General features: G+C 43.6%; 1 protein-coding gene across 2 annotated transcripts in view; it reads left to right on the top strand.

Moving 5' to 3' along the window:
* The window catches only part of VWA2 (von Willebrand factor A domain containing 2), a 65222-nt gene that overhangs the window by 18608 nt on the left and 22881 nt on the right, over positions 1-23733 (top strand). For both annotated transcript variants that reach the window (XM_084846148.1, XM_084846149.1), the window contains exons 3-7: positions 1246-1320; positions 9278-9411; positions 13867-13976; positions 20798-20992; positions 22147-22280. In XM_084846148.1, coding sequence (XP_084702274.1) covers positions 1246-1320; positions 9278-9411; positions 13867-13976; positions 20798-20992; positions 22147-22280 — 648 coding nt within the window. The remainder of the gene's footprint in view (positions 1-1245; positions 1321-9277; positions 9412-13866; positions 13977-20797; positions 20993-22146; positions 22281-23733) is intronic.

Below are 23733 nucleotides of genomic sequence, written 5' to 3'. Positions count from 1 at the left end.
ACACACACACACACAATACCAGCACCTGTATGGTGTCCAGAATGGAATCCCATCACTCTCTTCCTGTTTTGAGTTACAATATACCACACAATTCTTCTTTCTGCTTCCTTTTTTTCTGTGTTGTGTCACAGCAGTGGGAATACAAGACAAATATTTTGGTTGGCCAAAAAAAAATCTACCTCAGAACCCTACAGTGAGCACCACTAAACAAACATTTTAGCATTCTACTAATCCTTTTGAAGATTGTCTAACAAGAAATCTCTTTCAACTGTGAGTTGTATTAACGTCTTTATTCCCGTAACAGTTCTTTTAATCTCTAGTTATTTCTTAACCCCCTTTCTAGCTCTCTATTTCCTGGCTCCCTTTACTTCCTATATTTCTTCTGGAGACTTATGGGAGCTGTAGTACTGAAGGAGCATCTATAAAGAGACTACACTACAAGCTTTTAAATGCTTACAAAGTATGCTGTAACGGTTAGGAAAGGACCCATGTGAGGACTAATACAACGATGCCATCCAGACTAAGTCAACTCTTTCATTTCGATTTCATCCACTCACATTACTAACACAAGATACTTTGAACGTTGGAGCTATGCAATAGCCTGCATGCTTTTGCCTCTTGTATACCTTTGCAGGATTAAATTTGAGCCTCTAGTCCAGGGGTGCAGATCCTTTTTCAGAGAAGCTCTTGGGGGCCACATTGCAGTGGTGGGCAAAAGGAGGAAGGCACCAAAGGCAAAATGGGTGGGGCCAGAAATACAAAAATAAATAAATACCAGCACAATTTAGCTTAAACCTCTTACTGCCAGTAACTGAGCCTCAGGAAAAGCATTTTAACCTTTTAGAATGGGGAAGAAACTGCACAAAAGTCAGGAGACCATCCAACAATTACTGATTGGAGGAAAGGGGCAAGACCATTTGGGAACGCCAGAGAGCTGAATTTGGACCACTGGTAGGCCAGATTTGGCCCCTGGCCCTGAGGAACTGCACCTCAGCTCTAGCTTCTCTGCAGTTGGAAAAGATGGATTATGGTGCTGTTAATATGGCCATATGATATTTAATGGATACCTTTTAAAAACACCACCACCACCAAAACAAACAATCATATCCCAAATAGGGGCACCCCTTGGTTTGATCTGGTGTTTTCTGGTAGTCATCTGAAAGTCATGCTTTGAATAAGTTCTTTAAAAGAATTGAATAATTTGGTAACAACTGACGCAGTGTTGACATCAATTTGATCCTGCAGCATTAGTGTCATGGAGCATACAAGAACTACACGTCAGCAAAGAAACCATTGAGAAAATTTCAGCTGCTAGCCAACGTAAGTCTTCTTTGTTTCTTGCATTAAAAATGATTTGAAAGTCTAACACCCCCCACCCCACACTGCCGATTTGTACATATCTGCTTCTTTCCCTTTATTCTCAATTACCCCTTTTCCTTTTCAACCTCTTCTGAAATCTCCCGCTGTTGATTCTATACTCATATGGATTTTATGTAAAACCTGATGACCTTAGGTGTCTTCCAAAACTCAGGGTCACCTCTATGTAATAGAACTGTATGAGAAGGATTCACGTGTGTCTCCTCATGAGTGAGACATTAGTACACCAAGTAGGCTCCACATTTTATGCAGTATGTAGACTTGTCTTGTTCCTGAGGAGACATGTGCACATCATCAAGTTGTAATTTGGCTCTCAAGAGTGACTTTGAGTGAACACCATCATGTGCAAAGTGGCTGTAAGGAGAATAGAGGGTAAAGATGGAATCTTGAATCTCCTGTAAAAGGAAAAAATGGAGCTCTATAGAATGTCCACCCTCCGTTGCTTCCTGCTGTTGGTCCTATGGGACTGCCACATCCTCTTCTTTGCTTCCTGGGAAGGCAGACTACTCTGTTTCTGATTCTAGAATAATGAACGTAGTTCAACACAGAGAGATTCATGCCTTGGATAAATTTTAAAGGCGACTGGCCAAGTAAGCGAGATGATCTGTTGGTATGTGTGTGAAGATGGGATGCTTGTGTCAGCCCCCTCAACCGTAATTCTGCCCACGTTGCTCTGTTAATAGTAACGTATGAAATGTCCTGCTTGACTCCTTTGGCATCTCATAGGTTCTGCCTCTAATAGATTTTATTAATTACCCCTGTAGTAATATCCACTGTTGCTGAAACATCTCAGTGTTCAGCCACCGTTGAAAGGGGAATGTAATGGACTATCAGTGGACAGGAATGAACAAAGTTACTGTACATATAACTCAACTCAGTGGCTTCGGTGGAATGCTTTCATAGTTTCAATCCCTTTTAATCTGTTGGAGGGTGGGGAATCTGTTTTTAAGTCCCACGAACTAGATAGAAATCCACACCAAAAGGGATAATGATGTGCTGTCCTGGAGGAGAAGGTGAAGGAGGGAGAGAGAATCAAGATATAGAAATCCTTTTTATAACTGCATTGTTTTAAAACACACCTTTCTTGTTCCCTTCTGTACAAGCTGCTTAAAGGTTTTTGAGCATTTAGATCTTTGCACTTACTTCAATTTCTATCCTAGACCCTCCAAAGGAATCGAGATAGGTAACAACTGTTTAAGAAAGGGGGGACACAACAAAACAGAATGCACAATAGCATGTGTGTTATATAGAAGTTAAAATGAACCATTTTAAATGCCTAGATCAGCCTTCCCCAACCTGTGCCCTCCAGATGTTTTGACTACAAATCCCATAATCCCTTGGTCATGTTGGCTAGGGCTGATGGGAGTTGTAGTCCAAGGCATCTGGGCCCCATCTACATGGGGCTTTTACTCTGGTTCTGCTCCATCCCCAAATCGATGATGCATGCTGCTCTCCTTAGCTAGCCCAGCGTTTCTTGCCCTAAGTCAATTTTTTTCCAAACTCATTTTATGTCGGATTTTCTTGTCACAGCAGCTTCAGTGCTGTTCTGGAGTCCGTGTGACCTCAGCTGGCTTTGGCACGGGCTGGTGGAAGTGATGCTGACTGGCGGAAGGGAAGGTAGCATGGGGCGGGGGCAGGGGGAGAACAGAGGAATAAGCATGTCTACCCGGAAGTAATTCATTGTCTTCGGTTCCACTTGCCAGCCCTGCTGTTTTGAAGCTGTGCAGCTATAAAGGAGCAGAGCTGAGAAACCCTGGCTCAGTTGCTTCCTCTCACTTTGGGGTTCATCACACGGAGCTTTTATCCTGCTATTGAGATGGCTCTCTCTCAGAAGTTTGCGGGCTCTTCAGATGACACTGTTATCCTCCAGGGTGTCTCCCGCCATTTCCTCCAGCCTGCAGGCTACTTCACACTGAGCTTTTATCCTGCGATTGAGATTGCTCCTTCACAGAAGTTTGAGGGCTCTTTACATGATGCCGTGACCCTGCTGTGACCCTCCTGAACTAAATGCCCTTTGTTCCGTTTTTAAATAGATCGCAGATCATGAGCTATCAAACTACCCCGCTTGTGTTCCGCTTGAGTTCCCTCTGTGAAAAGAGGAAAAGCGGCAAGAAGAGAGCGAAATCAATGAAAGATAATGGAAGACTCAGATTTGGGGAGAAGGGGCGGGGAGGAAGCACGTGTAAAGGGACTCAGTGGTGATCCTGCATTTAAAACAGAAGCAGAAAGCCCCGTTTTAAATCCAGGATTTTAGGCTGGTGTAGAGATGCCCTTTAAATAGTCATTGGGCTTAGGAGTGGGTGGGGGAAAGGGGGGAAGCCAGCCCTGCTGTTCTGAAACTGTGCAACTACAAAGGAACACAGCTGAGAAATGCTGGCTGAGTCGCTGCCTCTCACTTTAAATAGTCACTGAGCTTGGGAGTTGAGGCAGGGAGGGGGGGAGCCTGCCCTGCTGTTTTGAAACTGTGCAGTTATGAAGGAGCGCAGCTGACAAACAGTGAATGCCTGTTGATTTGAAGCTGCTCAGCTAAGAAAGGGTGATTGCCAGGGCGGATGATTTTCATGAACATGTACTCAGAAGCACTTCATTGAGCCCGTGTTTATGTGTGTGTGTGTGTGGGGGGGGGGATGGATATTTTACTGTTTTACAATGTATTGTATTTATTCTTTTATTTGAATAGTACAACACTTCAGAAAATTCCTTTGTTAAGTGGTATATAAATTTAATAAACAAACAAACAAACCATGGCACTATGAAAGGGGGTGTTTAACCCTTTTCATCATGTGCCATTTTCTACATCTCTCTGAAGATGGTAATTTATTATTATTTTATTAGAATAACTTATAGCCTGCCTTTCACTAACTAGAGTTGCTCTTAAGGTGGCAAAACACGTAAAAACAAACAAACAAACAAACAATGAAACAACCATCAGCAATTAACACACACACCCGAAAAACTCCCAAAAGAAATATAGACTGGGTAACAAACCATGGTGGGTTGTTGTGTCATTCGAACCCAGACCGCTTCCTGCAGGGTGGCTTGTTTGTAGGCAACACCATGACAAACCATGAATGCTTGTTCTAGGTGCTATTCTACCCATGATGGGTTGGAGCGTCATCTGAACCTGGGACAGCCAACCCATTATTGGTTGCAGGAAGTGCTGACCGAGCTTTTCAGCAAGAGTGGCAAACCCCCCTGCCACTCTTGGTGATTGTGCCTGCCTGTTGCACCTCAAGCCTCCATTGTCATTGACTCCACCTGCAATGATACCCAAATGGCACTTTGGAGGGGGAATCACTTGTTCGGCAACTCCTTTAAACCTTTAAAAACAAAACTGGGCCCTGACATTTGTGCAAAGGGGGCGGTGATATACAGTATATATACATAAATTCAGCATCTGGAATTTGCACAAATGTCTTTGTTATTTTTTATTATTATTATGTTCCCTTGGTTTTTCACAGTTGTGAAAGTGTGCACTGTCAATGACTGTCAAACTATATATAGCCTTGTCTTGTCTATTGCCTTCTGTGTTTGAGCTGTCAAAGGGAACAAAGTGTACTAGGAAACAAACGAGGTAACTGACAAGACAGGACTGCATATAGGCTAGTTTGACAGCCATTGACAGTTGACAGGCAGGGGGCAGAGAAGGAGACCAGATCAGCCCCTTAGCAAAGTTATCCTCACATTTTGAAGTGTGGAACTGACCCTTGGGGGTCCCACCTTGCATTGCACACCTTCCCAAGTTTCCAGCAAGTCATTTTATGGGTGATCTAGGTCCACCCCATTTTTGCAGCTCCCCTGTTACTGTGAGTGGGAGCCAAGAAAATGGGGGTGGACCAGAAAAAAATAAATGTTTTTTTTTATGGCCCCATTTGCACAAGTGTCACACACACATCCTTCAAAAAGCTGGGAAACGCAACCAGGGCCACAATTGGAGCAGGAAGGGGGACGGTGGCAGAAAAGATGGGTTCTGTCACGAAGTCCCCTGGGATACGTGTCAGAGCTGGCTGGAGGCCTGAGAGGGAGAACAACCCACAGTAAGCCCAGTCGTCTGTCAGGCTCACCGCAGGTTGTTCCGCTGCATGGCTTATGTGACAGGGTGGATTGTCGTGTCCTGCGAACTCACCTGTAGACGGCTGGCTGGGGGTGATGGGAGTTGTATTCCAACACATCTGGAGGACACTAGGTTGGGGAAGGCAGGCCTTAGGGATGAGGACTGTTAGATTCCATTTCTGATTTTGCCCATTGACTTTGCTGTATGGTCTTAGAAGCAGCTGAGTTTGTGCTTGCAATAATTCAGAATCTGTCCAATCAACAGCATTCCTGTGCTCCTTTTTGGTTGCTGTGGCTCAGCCGTAGCCTTCTACAGCCTTCCTGTTCCATCTTCATTTGTGTAGCTGTGTTGTTGTTTTTACACTTCAAGAACACGGACTTTTTTCCAGTGACTGAAACTAATTTTTCCAAATTCCCAAGGGCATGTTTGTGCTTTGCCCGTTTTCACAGGCCACACCCTGTAAAGAGAAAGGACAGCTTTAACTCTGAAAACATGCATCTTCTTCTGCTTTGGCACATGCACACTCACAGCAGCTATTAATTACTTTGCAGGCAAGTTTGTGCGTGCTCAGGTGACACCAAGACATGGTCTCGGGGCAACGTGACGCTAGTATGGAACTGACTTTGTGCAACTTCTTCAGTCAAACCACCTGTAACTGATCTGATGAGAATCTTATTGCTGCAAGGCACCTGAAGGGTCATTGGCTCCAGGTCCCTCAGGCAGGGCACAACGTACCAAAAATATCCCTGAGAATGCCCTAAAGCCAAAAGAGGCTTTGCAAAATCCTGCGTTTGTGTCTTTAAAATGCATTAGGTGCCTGATGCAAAATAGGGGACTCCTTTTGGTGCATAGAGAAGAATGATTAATCAACAATTTATGACTTCTGTTGAAGATTAACTTCTACTTCTCTCAGAGCATAAGGATTACTATGGCTGCCTTTAGTGTCAGCCGTGAGCTGGGCAGCGCTGTACCACCTCCATCTGATACAGCGGTTACGCCCCTTCCTTCCCGACCACCTGCTCCCATCGGTAATATGCCCTGGTCTCCTCTCATCTAGACTACTGTAATGCGCTCTGTGTGCGCATACCCTTGAAGATGGTTTGGAAGTTGCAGCTGGTGCAGAATGCAGTGGCCTGCCTGACTGAAGGCAGCCATCGGCGAGACAACATCACTCCAGTGCTGAAGGAGTTGCACTGGTTACCAGTTGTTTTCCGGGCCCAATTCAAGGTGTTCGTATTGACCTTTAAAACCCTATAGAGTTCCGGCCCAGTCTATCTTAAGGAGTGCCTCCAGCAACACCGGGGATGTTGCTCAACGAGGTCAGCCTCGTAAGGCCTTCTGTCTGTCCCATCAGCCAGGACAGCTAGGTTGGTGGGGACTAGGCAGAGGGCCTTTTCTGCGGTGGCCCCCACTCTGTGGAATTCCCTCCCTAGTGACCTCCACCATGCCCCCTCTTTGATAAGCTTCCACCAGGCTTTGAAAACCTGGTTGTCAAATGCGCAGGTGGGCATTTGGCGTGGATTAGGGTTTTTAGAGCAATGTTGTTTTCTTCAGTAGATTATGTAAATTTGTTGTATTTTGTGCTGTTATTCGTATTGTGGCTGGGTAGCCGGCCAGATGGGCAGCTAATAAATCTAATAAAATAAAAATAAAATTAGGCCCCTATGGTACTTGGAATTTTTCTTGCCATTAAAATGCACATGGTGGAAAGGTTAGTTGAACTGATAGGAGTATACGTATATAGATCTCCCTTAAGGTTGGGGTACCGTGCAGAGCCTCACGCTTTCAGCCTGAGGACCGAATTCCATTTCATGGAACCTCTTGGGGGCAGCATTCCAGTGGTGGGCAGGGCCAACGGCAAAAGGGACAGGGCAAAAATGCCAGCAGGTTTTAGTTCACTGCCAGTCACTAAGCCTCAGGAGAGGCATTGCAACCTTTTCGAATGAGGGAAAAAGAGCACAAAAGCTGGGAAACCACCAAACCATCAGTGGTTGGGGGAAAGGGGATGTGGCATGGGGAAGGGGGCGTGGCCATCTGGGTCACCTGCTAGGGCTGCATTTGGCCCCAAGGCCTAAGGTTCTGCACCTCTGCCTTAGGGCTTGATCCTGAAAGATGCTGACTACAGTAGAGCCAAATGCAGTAGCTGCTCAAAGGCTTACTTGGGCTGACAATTGAAGATGGTTTGGGACCTCGATCCTTGAGGAAGCACCTCCCCCCTATATCTGCCTGCCTGAGGATTGAGATCTGCTGGAGGAGCCCTCCTCTGTGTCCCACCACTGCGAGACATACACTATGGTGGGATGTGGGAGAGGGCCTTCTCTGCTGTAGCACCCCGGTTGTGGAATGCTCTCCCCCTGGAGGCCTGATTGGCGCAGACACTGGTTTCCCTTTGGCGCCAAGTTAAAACATGGCTTTTTAGCAAAGCCTTTGAGGGCTAATTGGATTCCCTGAGTTTGCACACTCTTTTATTGTTTTAGATTTTAAATTGGTATTAGCTAGCTTAATGATTTAATAAATTTTTAGCTATTTAAATTATTTATTTACACTGTTTAAATTGATTTTATCTGTACACCACCCTGAGATCTTAATGATATAGGGTGGGATACAAATGTTTTAAATAAATAAATAACTGCATGGGAAGACAATTGTTTTCAGGATCTAACCACATAGGCTGCTTTTACATTGAAGAAAAAACTCGTCCTCCCATTGTGGAGCCTTTCCGCGTTTACTGCAGGCTCCCAGATAGCGGCCATGTGAGTGGGGAAGCTTTTAATTTTCAAGGTTCTGTAGGACTCAGTGATACAGCACCAGCTAGTGGCTGCTTTAGTTGTGTAACATTCTGACTTTAAAAAGATAGTTCATTAGTTCTGGATCTTTTTGAGATGGAATAACCAGGAAATGGAGAAGACTCTTACGAGTCCCCTGGACTGCAAGGAAGTCAAATCAGTCAATCCTAAAGGAAATCAACCCTGACTGCTCATTGGAAGGACAGATACTGAAGCTGAAGCTCAAATATTTTGGCCACCTAATGTGAAGAGAAAACTCTCTGGAAAAGTCCCTGATGCTGGGAAAGACTGAAGGCAAAAGGAGAAGGGGACGACAGAGGATGAGATGGCTAGATAGCATCACCAATGCAATGAATATGAACTTGAGCACACTCCGGGAGAGAGAGCAGGACAGGAAGGCCTGGCGTGCTATGGTCCATGGGGTCACGAAGAGTCGGACACGACTGAACGACTGAACAACAACAACAAAAACCAGGAAATACCTCTGGATGTGCCCTGGAGGTTCACGATGTCATGAAAAGGACCTGCAAACTTCAGTAAGCAATCTCAATAGCAGAATAAAAGCTCCGTGTGAAGGAGCCCATAGGATTACTGCCCCCCGAATTCCCTGGATTTCTGAATGGCTGGGGTGATAGGACTGCTGCTGGTCAGAAACACACATGGATAAAGGCTACACATGACAGCTTCCTTCATGTGCTTGCAGACACCAGGCAGCGATCCTTAAAGTAGCTAATGTTCTGCATGGCCACTGGTCATCTGAGTCTACCCACTGTGGATGTTAACTGGATGTTGTAAATGTTAGCAATTGAGAACAGAAAAGAGAGAATGTTTAATGAAAAGAGTTTTTGTTTTGTTTAATAAGTGGAGTTACCACCTTGAAGTCTTATGCCCTCCTGGACCTTCACTTGCTAATTTACCAAAAGGGATTACCAATATTAGTCTTTGTTTTCAGCATGCATGCTTCCTCCTGCACTCTGCCAATCCTCCCCTCTCCTGGAACAATGTGGCTTCTTAATATTACTGCCATGTGTTGTGATAGAATGCCCCTGTCTTCTTCCAGGGATGAATTGCTCCGCCCCCGTCGATGTCTTGTTTCTGTTAGATGGATCTTACAGCATTGGAAAAGGCAACTTTGAAAGGTCAAAATATTTAGCAATGAAGCTTTGTGATGCCTTGGATGTCAGTCCAGAAAAGGTAAGTATACTGTTATGTTACGTACAATGGGTCCCTTGCCTGGACCTGAAGAAATCCACATTGTAGAAACTTAAAAGTATCGAAGAAGTTGCAGCAAATATGCATCTTTGAAAATTATGACATGGCCGTATCTGGCACTGGGAAGAAAATTAGGCATTACAAATAATTTTTGTAAATGGCTTTTAAACTTTTTATATTGTATTTAATGTTTTAACTTCTGTAAACCGCCCAGAGAGCTTCGGCTATGGGGCAGTATAGAAATGCAAACAAACAAATAAATGTATCACAGCTTGAGCCTGCCTGATAAGAAAATTCTGCTCACTTAACCTCAGAGACACTGTGGTTATTTATTAATGTGTAGTAGGGCTGTACTATTTAGTAACTTTTTAAATCAATTAATCTAACCAACTGATCAACTAAATCTTTTAAAGATCAGCAACAACGGTGTTTAATCAGGAAACACTCTTTCCCCCCCTTCAAAATAGTAAGTGCTTTAGAAAGGGAGTTTACCCTTCTCTCTGTTTTTACTGTTTTATTGTATTTTCTATTTTGTTATTTTCTTGTTCTGTTCTTCTATTGTTAGGCATCTTGAGCATCTCTATTTCAGTGGAAAGGAGGAATATGAATCTTTATAATTTATAAATTAAGGCTGCAAGCCTATGCATGTTTAAACAAAAATGATAATTTTTCTGCTTGTTTTGGATGGCATGTTTTATGGTTTTTATAATGATTGTGCATTTTATAATTATATGATTTTATTATAATTATGATGTATTAACTGCCTTGAAAAGGCTGTATGGTCCTTAAAGGCACTATATAAATATTTAAAATAATAAATACATGACACAAGAATAATCTATAAACAAAAAATCATGTTTTTTCTTCAAAATAATTGTGCACATTTATGCAAGTTTACAGCACAATCCTATACATGCTACTCAAAACTAAGGCCCATTGAAATCGATGTGGCTTACTCCCAGGTAAGTGTATATAGGATTGCAGCCTTAATTGACTAACAGTGCAATCCTATTCATGTCTGCTCAGAAGTAAGTTCCATTTGTCAAGTAAGTGCTTGCTCCCAGGAAAACAGGTATAGGATTGCAGCCTAACAGTGCAATGTTATGCATGTCCACTCAGACATAAGTCCAACTGAGTTCAGTAGGACATACTTTCAGGCAAGTGTGTGTAGGAATGCAGCTTTTCTTTAATTGGCTGATGGCCCTAATAAGTGATTTCCAGTTTTTTGCAGACTCAGAAGCACTTCCATAATCTCTTCATTTCTTTTGGTCTCCTATGCCATCTAGTAACAATGCCTTGATTCAATGCAACAATAATTGTAAACTAGAGTATGATATTAAAATAAAGCTATAGAAGGCCCAGTAGTTGTAAGCGCTACTTCATAGGATCTCTCTGCCCACCACTGCTCAGCAGACTATGGCTTGGCAACCAGTTTAGACAGCTGTACTGAGATGCGGCTTGCATGCAATGCCTGTGATACACATACACTACACAATAAATCTGTATAATCGGAGAAAACATAATTTCTGGTGTTGACCTGCACAGTGCCCTTGATTGTGTATGGGGGGCTCTATTAGAGACATTTAAAATTGCTTTCCACCAAAGAATTCTGTGGCAGGCCTGCTTAAACTGGGGAGAACATGTCCAGCACATCAGGAACCTAATAAAGGTCTTTTTTTTTTTTTCCAGCCCGTTTTATGTGCCATGTAAAATCTGGGAAATTTGTGTAGTGTTGGCCTGTTCTATGGATGTATGAAAATATTGGAGACTTGGGAAGTTCTGGCTGGTGCAAGGGATTTAACTGGCTCATTTCCCATTGGTCTTGATTAAACATACTAAGGGTTCCTACTTCCTAGACCTCATAATAACATCATAAAATTGTTGTTGTTCAGTCGTTCAGTCGTGTCCGACTCTTCGTGACCCCATGGACCATAGCACGCCAGGCCTTCCTGTCCTGCGCTCTCTCCCGGAGCGTGCTCAAGTTCATATTCATTGCATCCGTGATGCTATCTAGCCATCTCATCCTCTGCCGTCCCCTTCTCCTTTTGCCTTCAGTCTTTCCCAGCATCAGGGTCTTCTCCAGGGAGTTTTCTCTTCGCATTAGGTGGCCAAAATATTGGAGCTTCACCTTCATTATCTGTCCTTCCAATGAGCACTCAGGGTTGATTTCCTTTAGGATGGACTGATTTGACCTCCTTGCAGTCCAGGGGACTCGTAGGAGTCTTCTCCAGCACCACAGTTCGAAAGCATCCATTCTTCGGCGCTCAGCCTTCCTTATAGTCCAGCTCTCACATCCCTACATTACTACTGGGAAAACCATAGCTTTGATTAGACGGACCTTTGTCGGCAAGGTGATGTCTCTGCTTCTTACTATGCTGTCTAGGTTTGCCATAGCTTTCCTCCCAAGGAGCAAGCGTCTTTTAATTTCATGGCTACAATCACCATCTGCGGTGATCTTGGAGCCCAAGAAAGTAAAATCTGTCACTGCTTCCATTTCTTCCCCTTCCATATGCCAGGAAGTGATGGGGCCAGATGCCATGATCTTCGTTTTTTTAATGTTGAGTTTCAAACCAGCTTTTGCACTCTCCTCTTTCACCCTCAACAAGAGGCTCTTGAGATCCTCTTCGCTTTCTGCCATTAGGGTGGTATCGTCTGCATATCGGAGGTTGTTGATAATTCTCCCAGCAATCTTAATTCCGACCTCTGATTCATCCAACCCAGCATTTCTCATGATGTACTCTGCATATAAGTTAAATAAGCAGGGTGACAATATGCAGCCTTGTCGTACTCCTTTCCCAATTTTGAACCAATCGGTTGTTCCATGTCTGGTTCTGACTGTTGCTTCTTGACCCTCGTACAGGTTTCTCAGGAGACAGGTAAGGTGGTCTGGTACTCCCATCACTTTAAGGATTTGCCACAGTTTGTTGTGATCCACACAATCAAAGGCTTTAGCGTAGTCAATGAAGCAGAAATAGACGTTTTTCTGGAATTCTCTTGCTTTCTCCATGATGCAGCGAATGTTGGCGATTTGATCTCTAGTTCCTCTGCCTCTTCGAAACCCAGCTTGTACTTCCGGTAGTTCTCGGTTCGCATACTGCTGAAGCCTAGCTTGTAGGATTTTGAGCATCACCTTGCTGGCATGTGAAATGAGCGCAATGGTGCGGTAGTTTGAACACTCTTTGGCGTTGCCCTTCTTTGGAATTGGAATGTAAACTGACCTTTTCCAGTCTTGTGGCCACTGTTGAGTGTTCCAGATTTGTTGGCATATTGAATGCAGCACTTTAACAGCATCATCTTTTAGGATTTTAAATAGCTCGGCTGGAATACTGTCATCTCCGCTAGCTTTATTGTTACTAATGCTTCCTAAGGCCCACTTGACTTCACTCTCTAGGATGTCCGGCTCAAGTTCAGTGACCGCACTATCATGGCTATCAGGGACATTCAGATCTTTCCTGTATAGTTCTTCTGTGTATTCTTGCCACCTCTTCTTAATCTCATCTGCTTCTGTTAGGTCCCTGCCTTCTTTGTCCTTTATCATGCCCATCTTTGCACAAAACGTTCCCTTGAGATCTCCGATTTTCTTGAAGAGATCTCTAGTCTTTCCCATTCTGTTGTTTTCCTCGATTTCTTTGCATTGTTCACTTAAGAAGGCCTTCTTGTCTCTCCTTGCTATTCTCTGGAACTCTGCATTCAGTTGGGTATATCTTCCCCTTTCTCCCTTGCTTTTCGCTTCCCTTCTTTCCTCAGCTACTTGTAAAGCCTCATCAGACAGCCACTTGGCTTTCTTGCATTTCTTTTTCTTTGGGATGGATTGAGTTGCTGCCTCCTGATTACGGACCTCCGTCCATAGTTCCTCAGGCACTCTGTCTATCAGGTCTAATCCCTGAAATCTATTCCTCACCTCCACTGTATATTCATCAGGGATATGATTTAGGTCATACCTGAATGGTTTAGTGGTTTTCCCGACGTTCTTCAATTTAAGCCGAAATTTTGCAAGAAGCAGCTCATGATCTGAGCCACAGTCAGCTCCAGGTCTTGTTTTTACTGACTGTATGGAGCTTCTCCATCTTTGGCTGCAAAGGACATAATCAATCTGATTTCGATATTGACCATCTGGTGATGTCCATGTGTAGAGTCGCCTCTTGTGCTGTTGGAAAAGAGTGTTTGCTATGATCAGCATGTTCTCTTGGCAAAACTCTATTAGCTTTTGTCCTGCTTCATTTTGTACACCAAGGCCATGCCTGCCTGTTATCCCGGTGATTTCTTGACTTCCTACTTTAGCATTCCAATCCCCTATGATGAAGAGGACGTCTTTTTTTGGTGTTAGTTCTAGAAGGTGTTGTAGGTCTTCATAGAACTGATCAACCTCAGCTTCTTCGGCCTCAGTGGTTGGGCATAGACTTGAATTACTTTATGGACCTTATCCTATCCTTTCAGGTCAGAGTGGGAGCAATACAGTTCAGCAACACTCCTCACTTGGAATTCTCCCTTGACACACATTTCACCAAGTGGGAGATAAAAGACAAGCTCAAGAAGATTGTGTTCAGGTAAGATTGATACATTCCTCCCACCCCCATGGTGTTCTTTTCCTCTCATCTTATCCTCTCAGTGATAAGAAATAGTTCTCAAGGAATATTTGCATTCTGACACTTTCATAGAATCATAGGGCAACTGTGTCAATGACGTCGCACTAGTGGAAACTGGGCTCTGAATTATGCACAAGAGAAGCATCCCGCTAATGTTACATTTGTGCAAGCAGGTTTGCATTATGCTTGTGTAAACTGTTGGGCTAGCCATTGTGGAACCGCTTGTAGATTCTGCTTGGGTTGCACAATGATTTGCACAACGGGTTGTGCAAGACTAATGGGTAACCACTTTCACAGCGGAAAGATTCATCAGAGCTCCGCTAGCAATATTTGAGTTTGCGGAATGTGACTGTTGGATACTGCCCATAGATTTGGAAGGCGCAGCAAAGGTTATCTAGTCCAACCCACTGCCAATGCAGGAAATCCACAACTGTAACCTCCATGGTAGGTTGCCATCTGGCCTCTGCTTAAAAACCTCTAGCAAAGGCGAGTCCACCCCCTTCGGAGGCTATCTGTTCTGCTTTTGAACAGCTTGTACCATCTGGAAGTTCTTCCTAAGGTTTATTCCAAATGTTCTTCCTTGTAATTTGAACCCAAACCAGTATACTTCCATTTCAGCTAATTTTCTTGATATCTTCAGTGATATTCAATGGCTCTTAATGCAAATAGTTTAACTTTAAACATCTGTGGACTGCAGTGCCAGTTTCTAACACCCCAGTCTTAAAAACACTGACGTGCAAGTGGGTTGGAGGGCTTGTTTCCAGTGGATGTGCTTAGGATCAGAGTGTGAGAAAGAAAATGATTTTAACTAATTAGTATTTCACACTCAATGGTTTGCCGTTTCTATAGCTTAGATGTTTCAATGGCCAAAATACCTAGGATGCCAGTGACGGCTTCAATAAAAGCCAGAGTGTAGAACAGGAGAAACTAAGGCTTGTGCCTGTTCTTGACCACCCTGTTCTTTTTTTTTTCTTTCTCTCCTTTACCCATGGTAGCTATCTTTACCTTTTCCCTCCTTATCTGTAGCAACTCTTTGCTCGTAGGCAAAAGGTTGCTGGATTCTTGCCATGAACAGAAGGTATTGTGGTGTCCAGTTCTGGGCACCACATTTTAAGAAGGATGCAGACAAACTGGAGAGGGTTCAGAGGAGGGCAATAAGGATGATCAGGGGACTGAAAACAAAACCCTACGAAGAGAGACTGAAAGAACTGGGCATGTTTAGCCTCGAGAACAGAAGACTGAGGGGAGATATGATAGCACTCTTCAAAAACTTGAAAGGTTGTCACAGAGAGGAAGGCCAGGATCTCTTCTTGATCATCCCAGAGTGCAGGACACAGAAGAATGGGCTCAAGTTACAGGAATCCAGATTCCAGCTGAACATCAGGAGAAACTTCCTGACTGTTAGAGCAATACGACAATGGAACCAATTCCCTAGGGAGGTAGTGGGCTCTCCCACACTGGAGGCATTCAAGATGAGGCTGGACAGCCATCTGTCTGGGATGCTCTGACTTGGATTCCTGCATTGAGCAGGGGGTTGGACTCGATGGTCTTGTAGGCCCCTTCCAACCCTACTATTCTATGATTCTATGATTCTATTTTATGCACATGACCAGCTCCAGGTTTTTGAGGGCCCTTGGGTGAGGCACCTTCAATGGGCCCTCTCCTTCAGTGACTCTGCCTTCTCACCAGCATTGTCGCCCGCTGCACCTCCTCTTCCTCATCATTGCCGCCCCTTGCTTGCCGGGCAGAAAGCCAATGAGCATGCAGACAGTGTCATCTCCTACTCCTTCTTCACACCACCGCTGTTGTATTTATTTATTAGATTCATGCTCCGCTTTTCTACCAAAGAAATGGCACTCAAGTCATCAAGGGGATCATATGGCTGTGCACCTTGGGGTTATTTTGTTTTTAAAATACATGAAACAATTTTAATGTGACCATATAGTTGAAGCCTGCAAAAACATCTTCATCCACTAGGGTCACACTTCCCTAACGAGCATGTAGTTTTGCCGCCCATACAGTTTGAAGACAGGGAGATTAGTAGGCCAAGAGACAAAACGATATGCCTTTGCCCTCTTCGCTGCTTGAGGGGCAGCCCCCTTCAGGGTAAAGGAAGGGACAGACCCCTCCTCAGAAGGCATGGCTTCACTCAGACGGGGTGGGCACAATGTGTCCAACTCTGACAGTTGTGTAACTTCCTTGAAGACTTCACTGTATCAAACTAAGGGCTATGCCAATCCATGCAAAGCCAGGTCTGTTCACTAGTAAGATAATATCAGAAAATGCAGTACTTAAAAATGAACTTATTAAGCGGTTTGAGTCATTTGGAAGTGGAAACAAGGCCCAGTGACAAAATGCAGCTGGCCAGGGAAGATATGACTGCTACTGCAAAACTGTTGATGCATTCCTGACATGTGGCCTGAGAGAGAGAGAACGCTGGAGGGAGGGAGGAAGGGAGAAACTTTAAGAAGATCAAAGCCAGCTCTGGCAGGAGTTTAGAGCACTGGAATTACAGGCTGGTACAAAGAGAAGTGTGTAGGTTAAAGTAGTAGGCACCACAAAGCGTGAGTCTGATCAAATACCGAATACACTAGGAAATGAAGAAATGACAATACAGTTTATTTTATTTTTTTTAAAGAATAAACATGGCCCAGAACCAAGAGTGTATGCCTGTGACAGTGAGGAAGAACACTGTGCTCCGAAGAGGATTTTACTTTGCGATTCTGGTTTTGCCCTATTTATTTTAACTTGAAATAAAAGCCGTGCTAAGAGACGATAACTGGAAATGGCCCCTCTTTAGAACTCCCAGAACAGGCTTAGAAAACAGATGGAGATAACAGAGGTTTTATTACAAAATTGGTTGGAATTGTGACTGGAAATAGGCTATTTCCTTTGCTCCGCAATCAAATATAATACAAAAGGATGACTGTTCTAGAACTAGTACTGTATATAGTCTGCAAGTGTCTGGGGCAGCTGGGTATGATGTGGAGCCAACTTTATAACCAAAGATCTAAGCAAAAAGGCTGGAGATACAGATCATTTGGGGCATCCTCTCACATTCAGCATGAATTAGAATACAATTTGATGTAGAATTGTGCCTGCTTTCCCTTCACCAAGGAAATTTCAATTGCACATCTATCATAATAAAAAAGGATGTGTGTCTGTCTGTCTCTGTCCATCAATGCCATAGTGCCAAGACCGTGAAACCTAAAACATGGCACAAATACTAAGAGGAGCCTGGATGTGTGCATCTTAGGGTTATTTTGTTTTTTAAATGCATTACTTAATTGTAATTAATTAAATGTTTCCATGTGGTTGAATCCTACAGTAATGTCTTCAGCCATTAGGAGGAGACTTCCCTAAGCAGTACATAGGAACATAAGAAAAACCATGCTGGATCAGACCAAGGGTCCATCTAGTCCAGCGTTCTGTTCACACAATGGCCAACAAGCTGAGTGTGGGAAACCCACACGTAGGGTGTGAGTGCAACAGCACCCTCCAACGTGTGTTCCTCAGTAACTGGTATACAAAGGCATACTTCCTATGATACTAGAGGTAATATATAGCCATCATGACCAGTAGCTATTGATAGCCTCATCCTCCATGATTTTGTTTAATTCCCTTTTGAAGCCATCCAAATTGGTGGCCAACACTACATCTTGTGATAGTGAATTCCATAGCTGAACTATGTGCTGTGTGAAGAAGTACTTCCTTTCATCTGCCCTGAATCTCCCACCAGTTAGCTTCATGGGATGAAGCTGGGTTCTAGTATTATGATAGAGGGAGAAAAAATGTCTCTCTATCCACTTTCTTCACAGCTTGCATAATTTTGTACATTTCTATCATGTTTTCCCTCACTTGCCTTTTTTGCAAGTTAAACATTCCCAAATGTTGTAACCTTCTCTCATAGAGGAGTTGCTCCAGCCCCTTGATCATTTTGATTGTCCTTTTCTGCACTTTTTCCAACTCTACAATATCATTTTTGAGGTGTGGTGACCAGAACTGTATGCAGTATCCCAAGTGTGGTCACACCATAGATTTGTATAGGGGCAGTATGATATTGGCAGTTTTATTTTCAATTCTTTTCCTAATTATGCCTAACATTGAATTTGCCCTTTTCATACTGGATTGACATTTTCATTGAGATGTCCACCACAACCCCAAGATCTCTTTTTTGGTCAGTCACTGCTAGCTTAGTTCCCTTCAGCATATATGTGATTAATATATGTGAAAAGCATATAACTTGGGTTTTTTTTTTGCCCCAACGTGCATGCATCACTTCATACTTACTTACATTGAACTGCATTTGACGTTTTGAGGCCCATTTTTCCAAAGAACTTTAATCTTTATTGGTATTCTTGAGCGAATGTCCTCACTTGGTTCTAGCACTGCACATAATCTGCCATGTGTTGTACTGCACCTCCACCAAAGATCCTAATAGTTCATCTTATTTTGTGTACACATGTATAGATGCGAGTATAGATGTGAATTTGCATGCACATGTGAATGAAGGCATAGAGCAATTGTGGTAACAGTGAAGTATTCTCATTTTGGTCCCATTGCTGGCAGGTGGGGGGGGGGCACACTTGCTTTACCACACTGTAGCATTTTCAGACTTTCTCCATCTTTCTCGCAGTCTAAATTCCTTGTATGTTAAACACATGTTTCCCCACAGCAAACAAAACAAAACAAAACCTCTGTGATGGCCAAAACATTTTGCTAATACACCCGATGGTCAGTTCATAAAAATCCAAGTGGCTTGCTCAGAACTGCACTTAATGTCTGGGACTCACATAGCCTAACTTGTAGCAGATGTTGGAGTGGAAGTGTGGGGGCAGAGATGAACCTGCACCTGCAATGGATGCTAGATGTTTAAAAATCTTTGCAACACAGCAACTGCCACAAAGAGCTTTTCTAGATGAGGCTGTTAATCTGCTGTATCTACTTCCAGTTTCTCTGCCGAATTGAGATTGGATCTCTGCAAAAAGAGCTTTTCCTTTCCTGCCTTTCTGTAACTTCTGCTATATAACCTCTAGGTGGCACTGTGGTATAGCAGAATAATGCATTTACAGTAGCGGGGACTTGTTTCGGGATGAAAAAAACCTGATTTTTTCCCAATCTTAAAAAAAAACATGAGAAAATGCTCTTAAAAAACAGAAACAAAACTGGAGGGTCATGTTGTCATCTAACGCACCTGTAAAGAACTGTTAGTGAGGAATGACGAGAGCACAATAAACACCTCATGTGGAAAAGCCCAAAGAGGGCAGAATGAATCATGGCACATATACAGCTTAGAACCCAGTGACTCTCAGCTGTATGTGTGAAGTGCCTCCACTGGCAAGTATTGGGTTTGTAGTGATAAGGAAGCCTTTTGGTATTTCATCTATGATGGCTCCTCCCTACACACAAGTCAACATTTGATCTTATGATCACCAAAGGATGAGCATGTGTCATCTGACCTTGAGAGTCAGATCAGATCTATGGGAAGTAGCTTTTTTCTGTTAAATCAAATGAATGAAAAACTGGAGATTTCCCTTGTACCTTTCAAGTGGCCACTGTTTTGCAAGTCAAGATGGATGCAGTTCCTGCTGTCTGTCTTCCCTTGATCCTTTGATCCATTATCTATGCCCTTTGCTTTGTAGAACTCTTGGATCTTCAGTTCATTCCAGTAGGCGGGGAAGCAAAGGAGGCAGACAAAAGGACTGGAGGAAACTGGGCAGAAGAAGCTACTGCTTCTTCCTGTATTCAGGCAGAGGTGGACTTAAAGGTACCAAAGGACAAAGCACCAGATGGTGTCTGGAAAGAAAAGTTGAATGGGTGGGGCACTTTGGAGCACAGAAGTGATGAACAGAGAGAGTTAATGCCCTGGTCCCAAAATTTGTGGATTTTCCTTAGGTGAGTGTGGGAAGACTGTTGGATTTAGTTATACATATTTAGGGTGGCCATATGGGCTCCTTTATAGAGGACAGTCCTCTGTTTGAAGGGCTCTCTGGTCCAAGAACCATAAGAAGGGACAGCAGGAGCCTTGAAGTTGCCCATCAACAGTTAGCACCTAGGAGACTGAACAGGGAGGCACACAGGTCACCTGGTCACAGTCTTCCACACTATGGTGAGATGTACTGTATTTCTATTTAAACTATTATAATAATTTCTAAATTTGCATCTGTACAAATAAATTTGCCACTGTTATGCAAATCAGTGTCCTCTTTTTTGGTGATCCGTAACTGGCCACCTTATATATGTCTGTGTGTAATATGTAGTTAGGCCTAAATGGTGATAATGGCTGAGTGTATAAGGCTTCTGGTCTGCTTTTATATGACTTTTTAAAAAACCCAACCATATACATCTTTTGCTCTCAATCAGTGGACAAAGGGGAGAGAAATGAAACGGAAATAACATTAAAGATAAATATGTACCACCCCAAAAGTTTTGGCTCCTCTTTTGCTTTCCTACAAACTGAAAAAGTAGAATATCCCCTTCTTTTGCTGCTAAAATTGTAGCATGAAGTATAATACATCTGATACATATTTAGCTCTAGTATATATATTTGTGTGTGGGTGTGTGAGGTCACACTTATATTACCAAGGATATTATTTTAATTATTTGGTAAAGTATTCAAAATAAAATAATTCCTTACCCCAATAATGGTCTTCATCATCTCTTTACTTTCCAGACAAATGATATTATAGCGTTGTACCTGTGAGAAGGATGGCCATTCTGGTGGAAACAAAGCAGAACAATGTTAATGCCTTTATTTTCCCCAATTTTTTTTTTCTGCTCAGAGGTGGAAGAACAGAAACAGGACTTGCTCTGAAATACATTCTTCGGAAAGGATTCCGTGGGGGAAGGAATTCGTCGGTACCCCATATCCTTATCATCCTAACAGATGGGAGATCTCAGGACAATGTGGCAATACCAGCCAGGCAGCTAAAAGAAAGGGGGATTGCAGTGTTTGCGGTGGGAGTCAGCTTCCCAAGGTAAGCTGCCTTCTAGAAGTGCCAGGAGACCTGGGATGTTCCATTGTTTGGCATTTAACCTTCAATGACTGAAGAAAAGACTTCCAGTGAGATATATGGTTGGATTGGTCAGGATGGAGACAGAGCTGGGTGTGGGGGAGATGGTTCACAAGGTTGGAGCTCATTGCTGGGAAGAGTTCTACACACTTGTAAATAAAACTAGAAGTGTGTGTGTGTGTCTGTCTGGTATTGGTAGTTGTGGTGTAGTGGTAGAGTTGAGTGCTGGAAGATGATTTGTTAAAGCAAATGTTGTAAGAACAGAAAATGTTCTAAGGGGCAACCCTATGCACATTTAGACAGAGAAAAGTCCTATAACTCCAATCAACCCATGCTGGCTGGGGCATTCTGGGAGTTGTAGGACTTTTTTCTGACTAAATGTGCATAAGATTGCACCCTTCATGTTTTAAAAAATCTGTTAAGAACTGAAAAGCAATGGCGATCATTGGGCTACTTTTTGTCTCTTCCCGTACCTCAGTGGTGGAGCACCTGCTTTGCATGCAAAAGTTCCCAAGTACAATCCCTGGCATCCCCATGTAAGGCAGGAAAAGACCCATTCCTGAAACTGCAGAGTGCTGCTCTCAGTCAGTGCACTCCCAGGGTGCAGAACCTCAAGCTTGGGGCCCTAATCCAACCCATTTGGGTTCCCCAGATGGCCATGCCCCTCTCCGTGGTCCCACCCCTTTCTCTTAACCACCAATCGTCGAGTGGATTCCCAGCTTTTCCACGTTTTCCCCCTTCTAAAAGGTCGAGATGCCTCTCCTACGGCTTCATTACTGACAGTAAGAGCTATAAACTAAAATATACTGGAATTTTTGGCCCCACCCTTTCTCCCTTTGGGCCCACCCAGCACTAGAATGCAGTTTCTCAGAGTTTCTTTGAAACTGGATTCAGCCCCTGGGCTGAAAGAGGCTCAATACCCCTGGTGTAGACAGTACTGAACTAGATGGACCGATGGTCTGACTCTGTATAAGGCAGCTTCCTACGTGTACATATAGGTGCTTCATGCTCTTTTAAATAGCTCCCAACTCTTCGCTGTGGACTATGAAATCTGTTACCGTTAAATTCCTGCTATGCTACAGTGCTTTATTTGTTTTACTGAATGTATTTTTTTGCAGATGGGAAGAATTGCACACCCTGGCCAGTGAGCCAACGGAATGGCACATGCTTTTTGCAGATGACACCCACGATGCCTCCAACGGCCTCTATACCACCCTTACTGGCTCTGCAGTTTGCAGAGCTGCATTTCCAGGTGACAAAGGTTTTGTTTATGCCTGCTGCTGATTAAGCAACCCTTCCCTTCGGTTTTGTTTTGAGCACCAGCTGTCACCTTGGCATTTTTTTGCATACAGATCCAATGCCCCATTCCTCCTTTCTCTTTGAAGCCTGCATTTCTAATCTGGCATATTTCATCTCTCTCTCTTTCTCACAATGAAGGAATAGAAGTTGCTGAGAGAAAAGCTTTAAAGTTCTGGGGATTAAGAGCCATATTTCATAGAGCCATATTTTATGAGGCTTTTGTGTAAGGTTTGTTTCTAGGGTTGTTTGTTTCCATGACTGCCTGTCTCTAAGTGCTCATAAGCAGTAAGGAAGTGTGTCAGTTGTGTCTCACACACTACTCCTTCAGCAGTCCCTTCACCCGCTTAGCAAAGTTCTGATTATAGTTGTTTCTTTATTTTTTTTATCCTGCCCCTCAGCCAAAAATGCTCTCAGAGGAACTTACATATAATCAGTAAACAAGGAAGCCCCTGCCCACAGGCTTACAATCTAAAAAGACACAACAAACAAGGAAGAAGGGATGGGAAGGGACGAGGAAAAAAAATAAATGAGGCTCTCAGCAGGGCTGGTGGAGTGGCCCAGCTTCCCATCTTATTTCCCCAAGAAGATTACCACAACAAGCGATACAGAAGGGTGGGTGTCAGGGTTCCCTTATAACCTGGACCCCTTGAGCAACTCCTTATGGATCTCTTGCCTTCTTAAGAGTCCCACCTTCCTTCTTTTACCTTCCCCTTTCCAATAACATGGGGTTTTGGCTGTAGGTGTGGGGTGACTGACACTCTAGACACAGGGTTTAATCACAACAGTTTACTGGTAAATTAAAGCAAACAAATCACAACTAAAGATATTCACACAATAGAGCTAAGTGATACAAAAGGTATTAAGAGAAAATAAAAGTTGCAAAACACAAGTTCCTTTACCCTAGCTGTACTTAGACTTCTCCAGGCTGCTTCTTCTTGCTCCTTCTCCCCAACTCTGCTTTCACTGTTCTGGTCTTTCTGACTCTCTCTTTTTATACCCCCCCCCCAACTGAAAGTACTGTTTCAAACCTGAAGAAATGAAACTTAACTGGGGAAATGAAACTACTTCTCGCAGGGATACCTCCCTCCCAACAAAAGCTCCAGGCCTCTAAGCCTGACCCTTTTCCCCTTTGCCTTTGTAGGCCTCAAACTTTCACAGTGAGCAAAGGGCCCTGGGGTGGCCTCTATTCTCTTGTCAGTGCACCCCCCACAGCCGCCTGTTTCCATTCATGGCCAGCTCTACCATGAAGGAGAATGAGACAGTCACCTCAAGCAGCAGTTGCTGGGAGGCGGCAGCAAGGTGCTGGAGCTGTAGACCATGTGGTGTTGAAGAAAGATTCAACTGCAAGTCCAGTTGGCTTTTGTACGTGGAATGGGATGGGGCACCATCTTGTTCTTCACCTCAGG

Source organism: Heloderma suspectum, chromosome 3, assembly GCF_057233095.1.
Source record: "Heloderma suspectum isolate Gila_16-S chromosome 3, 16-S_ref, whole genome shotgun sequence".
NCBI classification, from domain to species: Eukaryota; Metazoa; Chordata; class Lepidosauria; order Squamata; family Helodermatidae; genus Heloderma; species Heloderma suspectum.
This window is presented reverse-complemented; position numbering and strand designations above follow the sequence as displayed.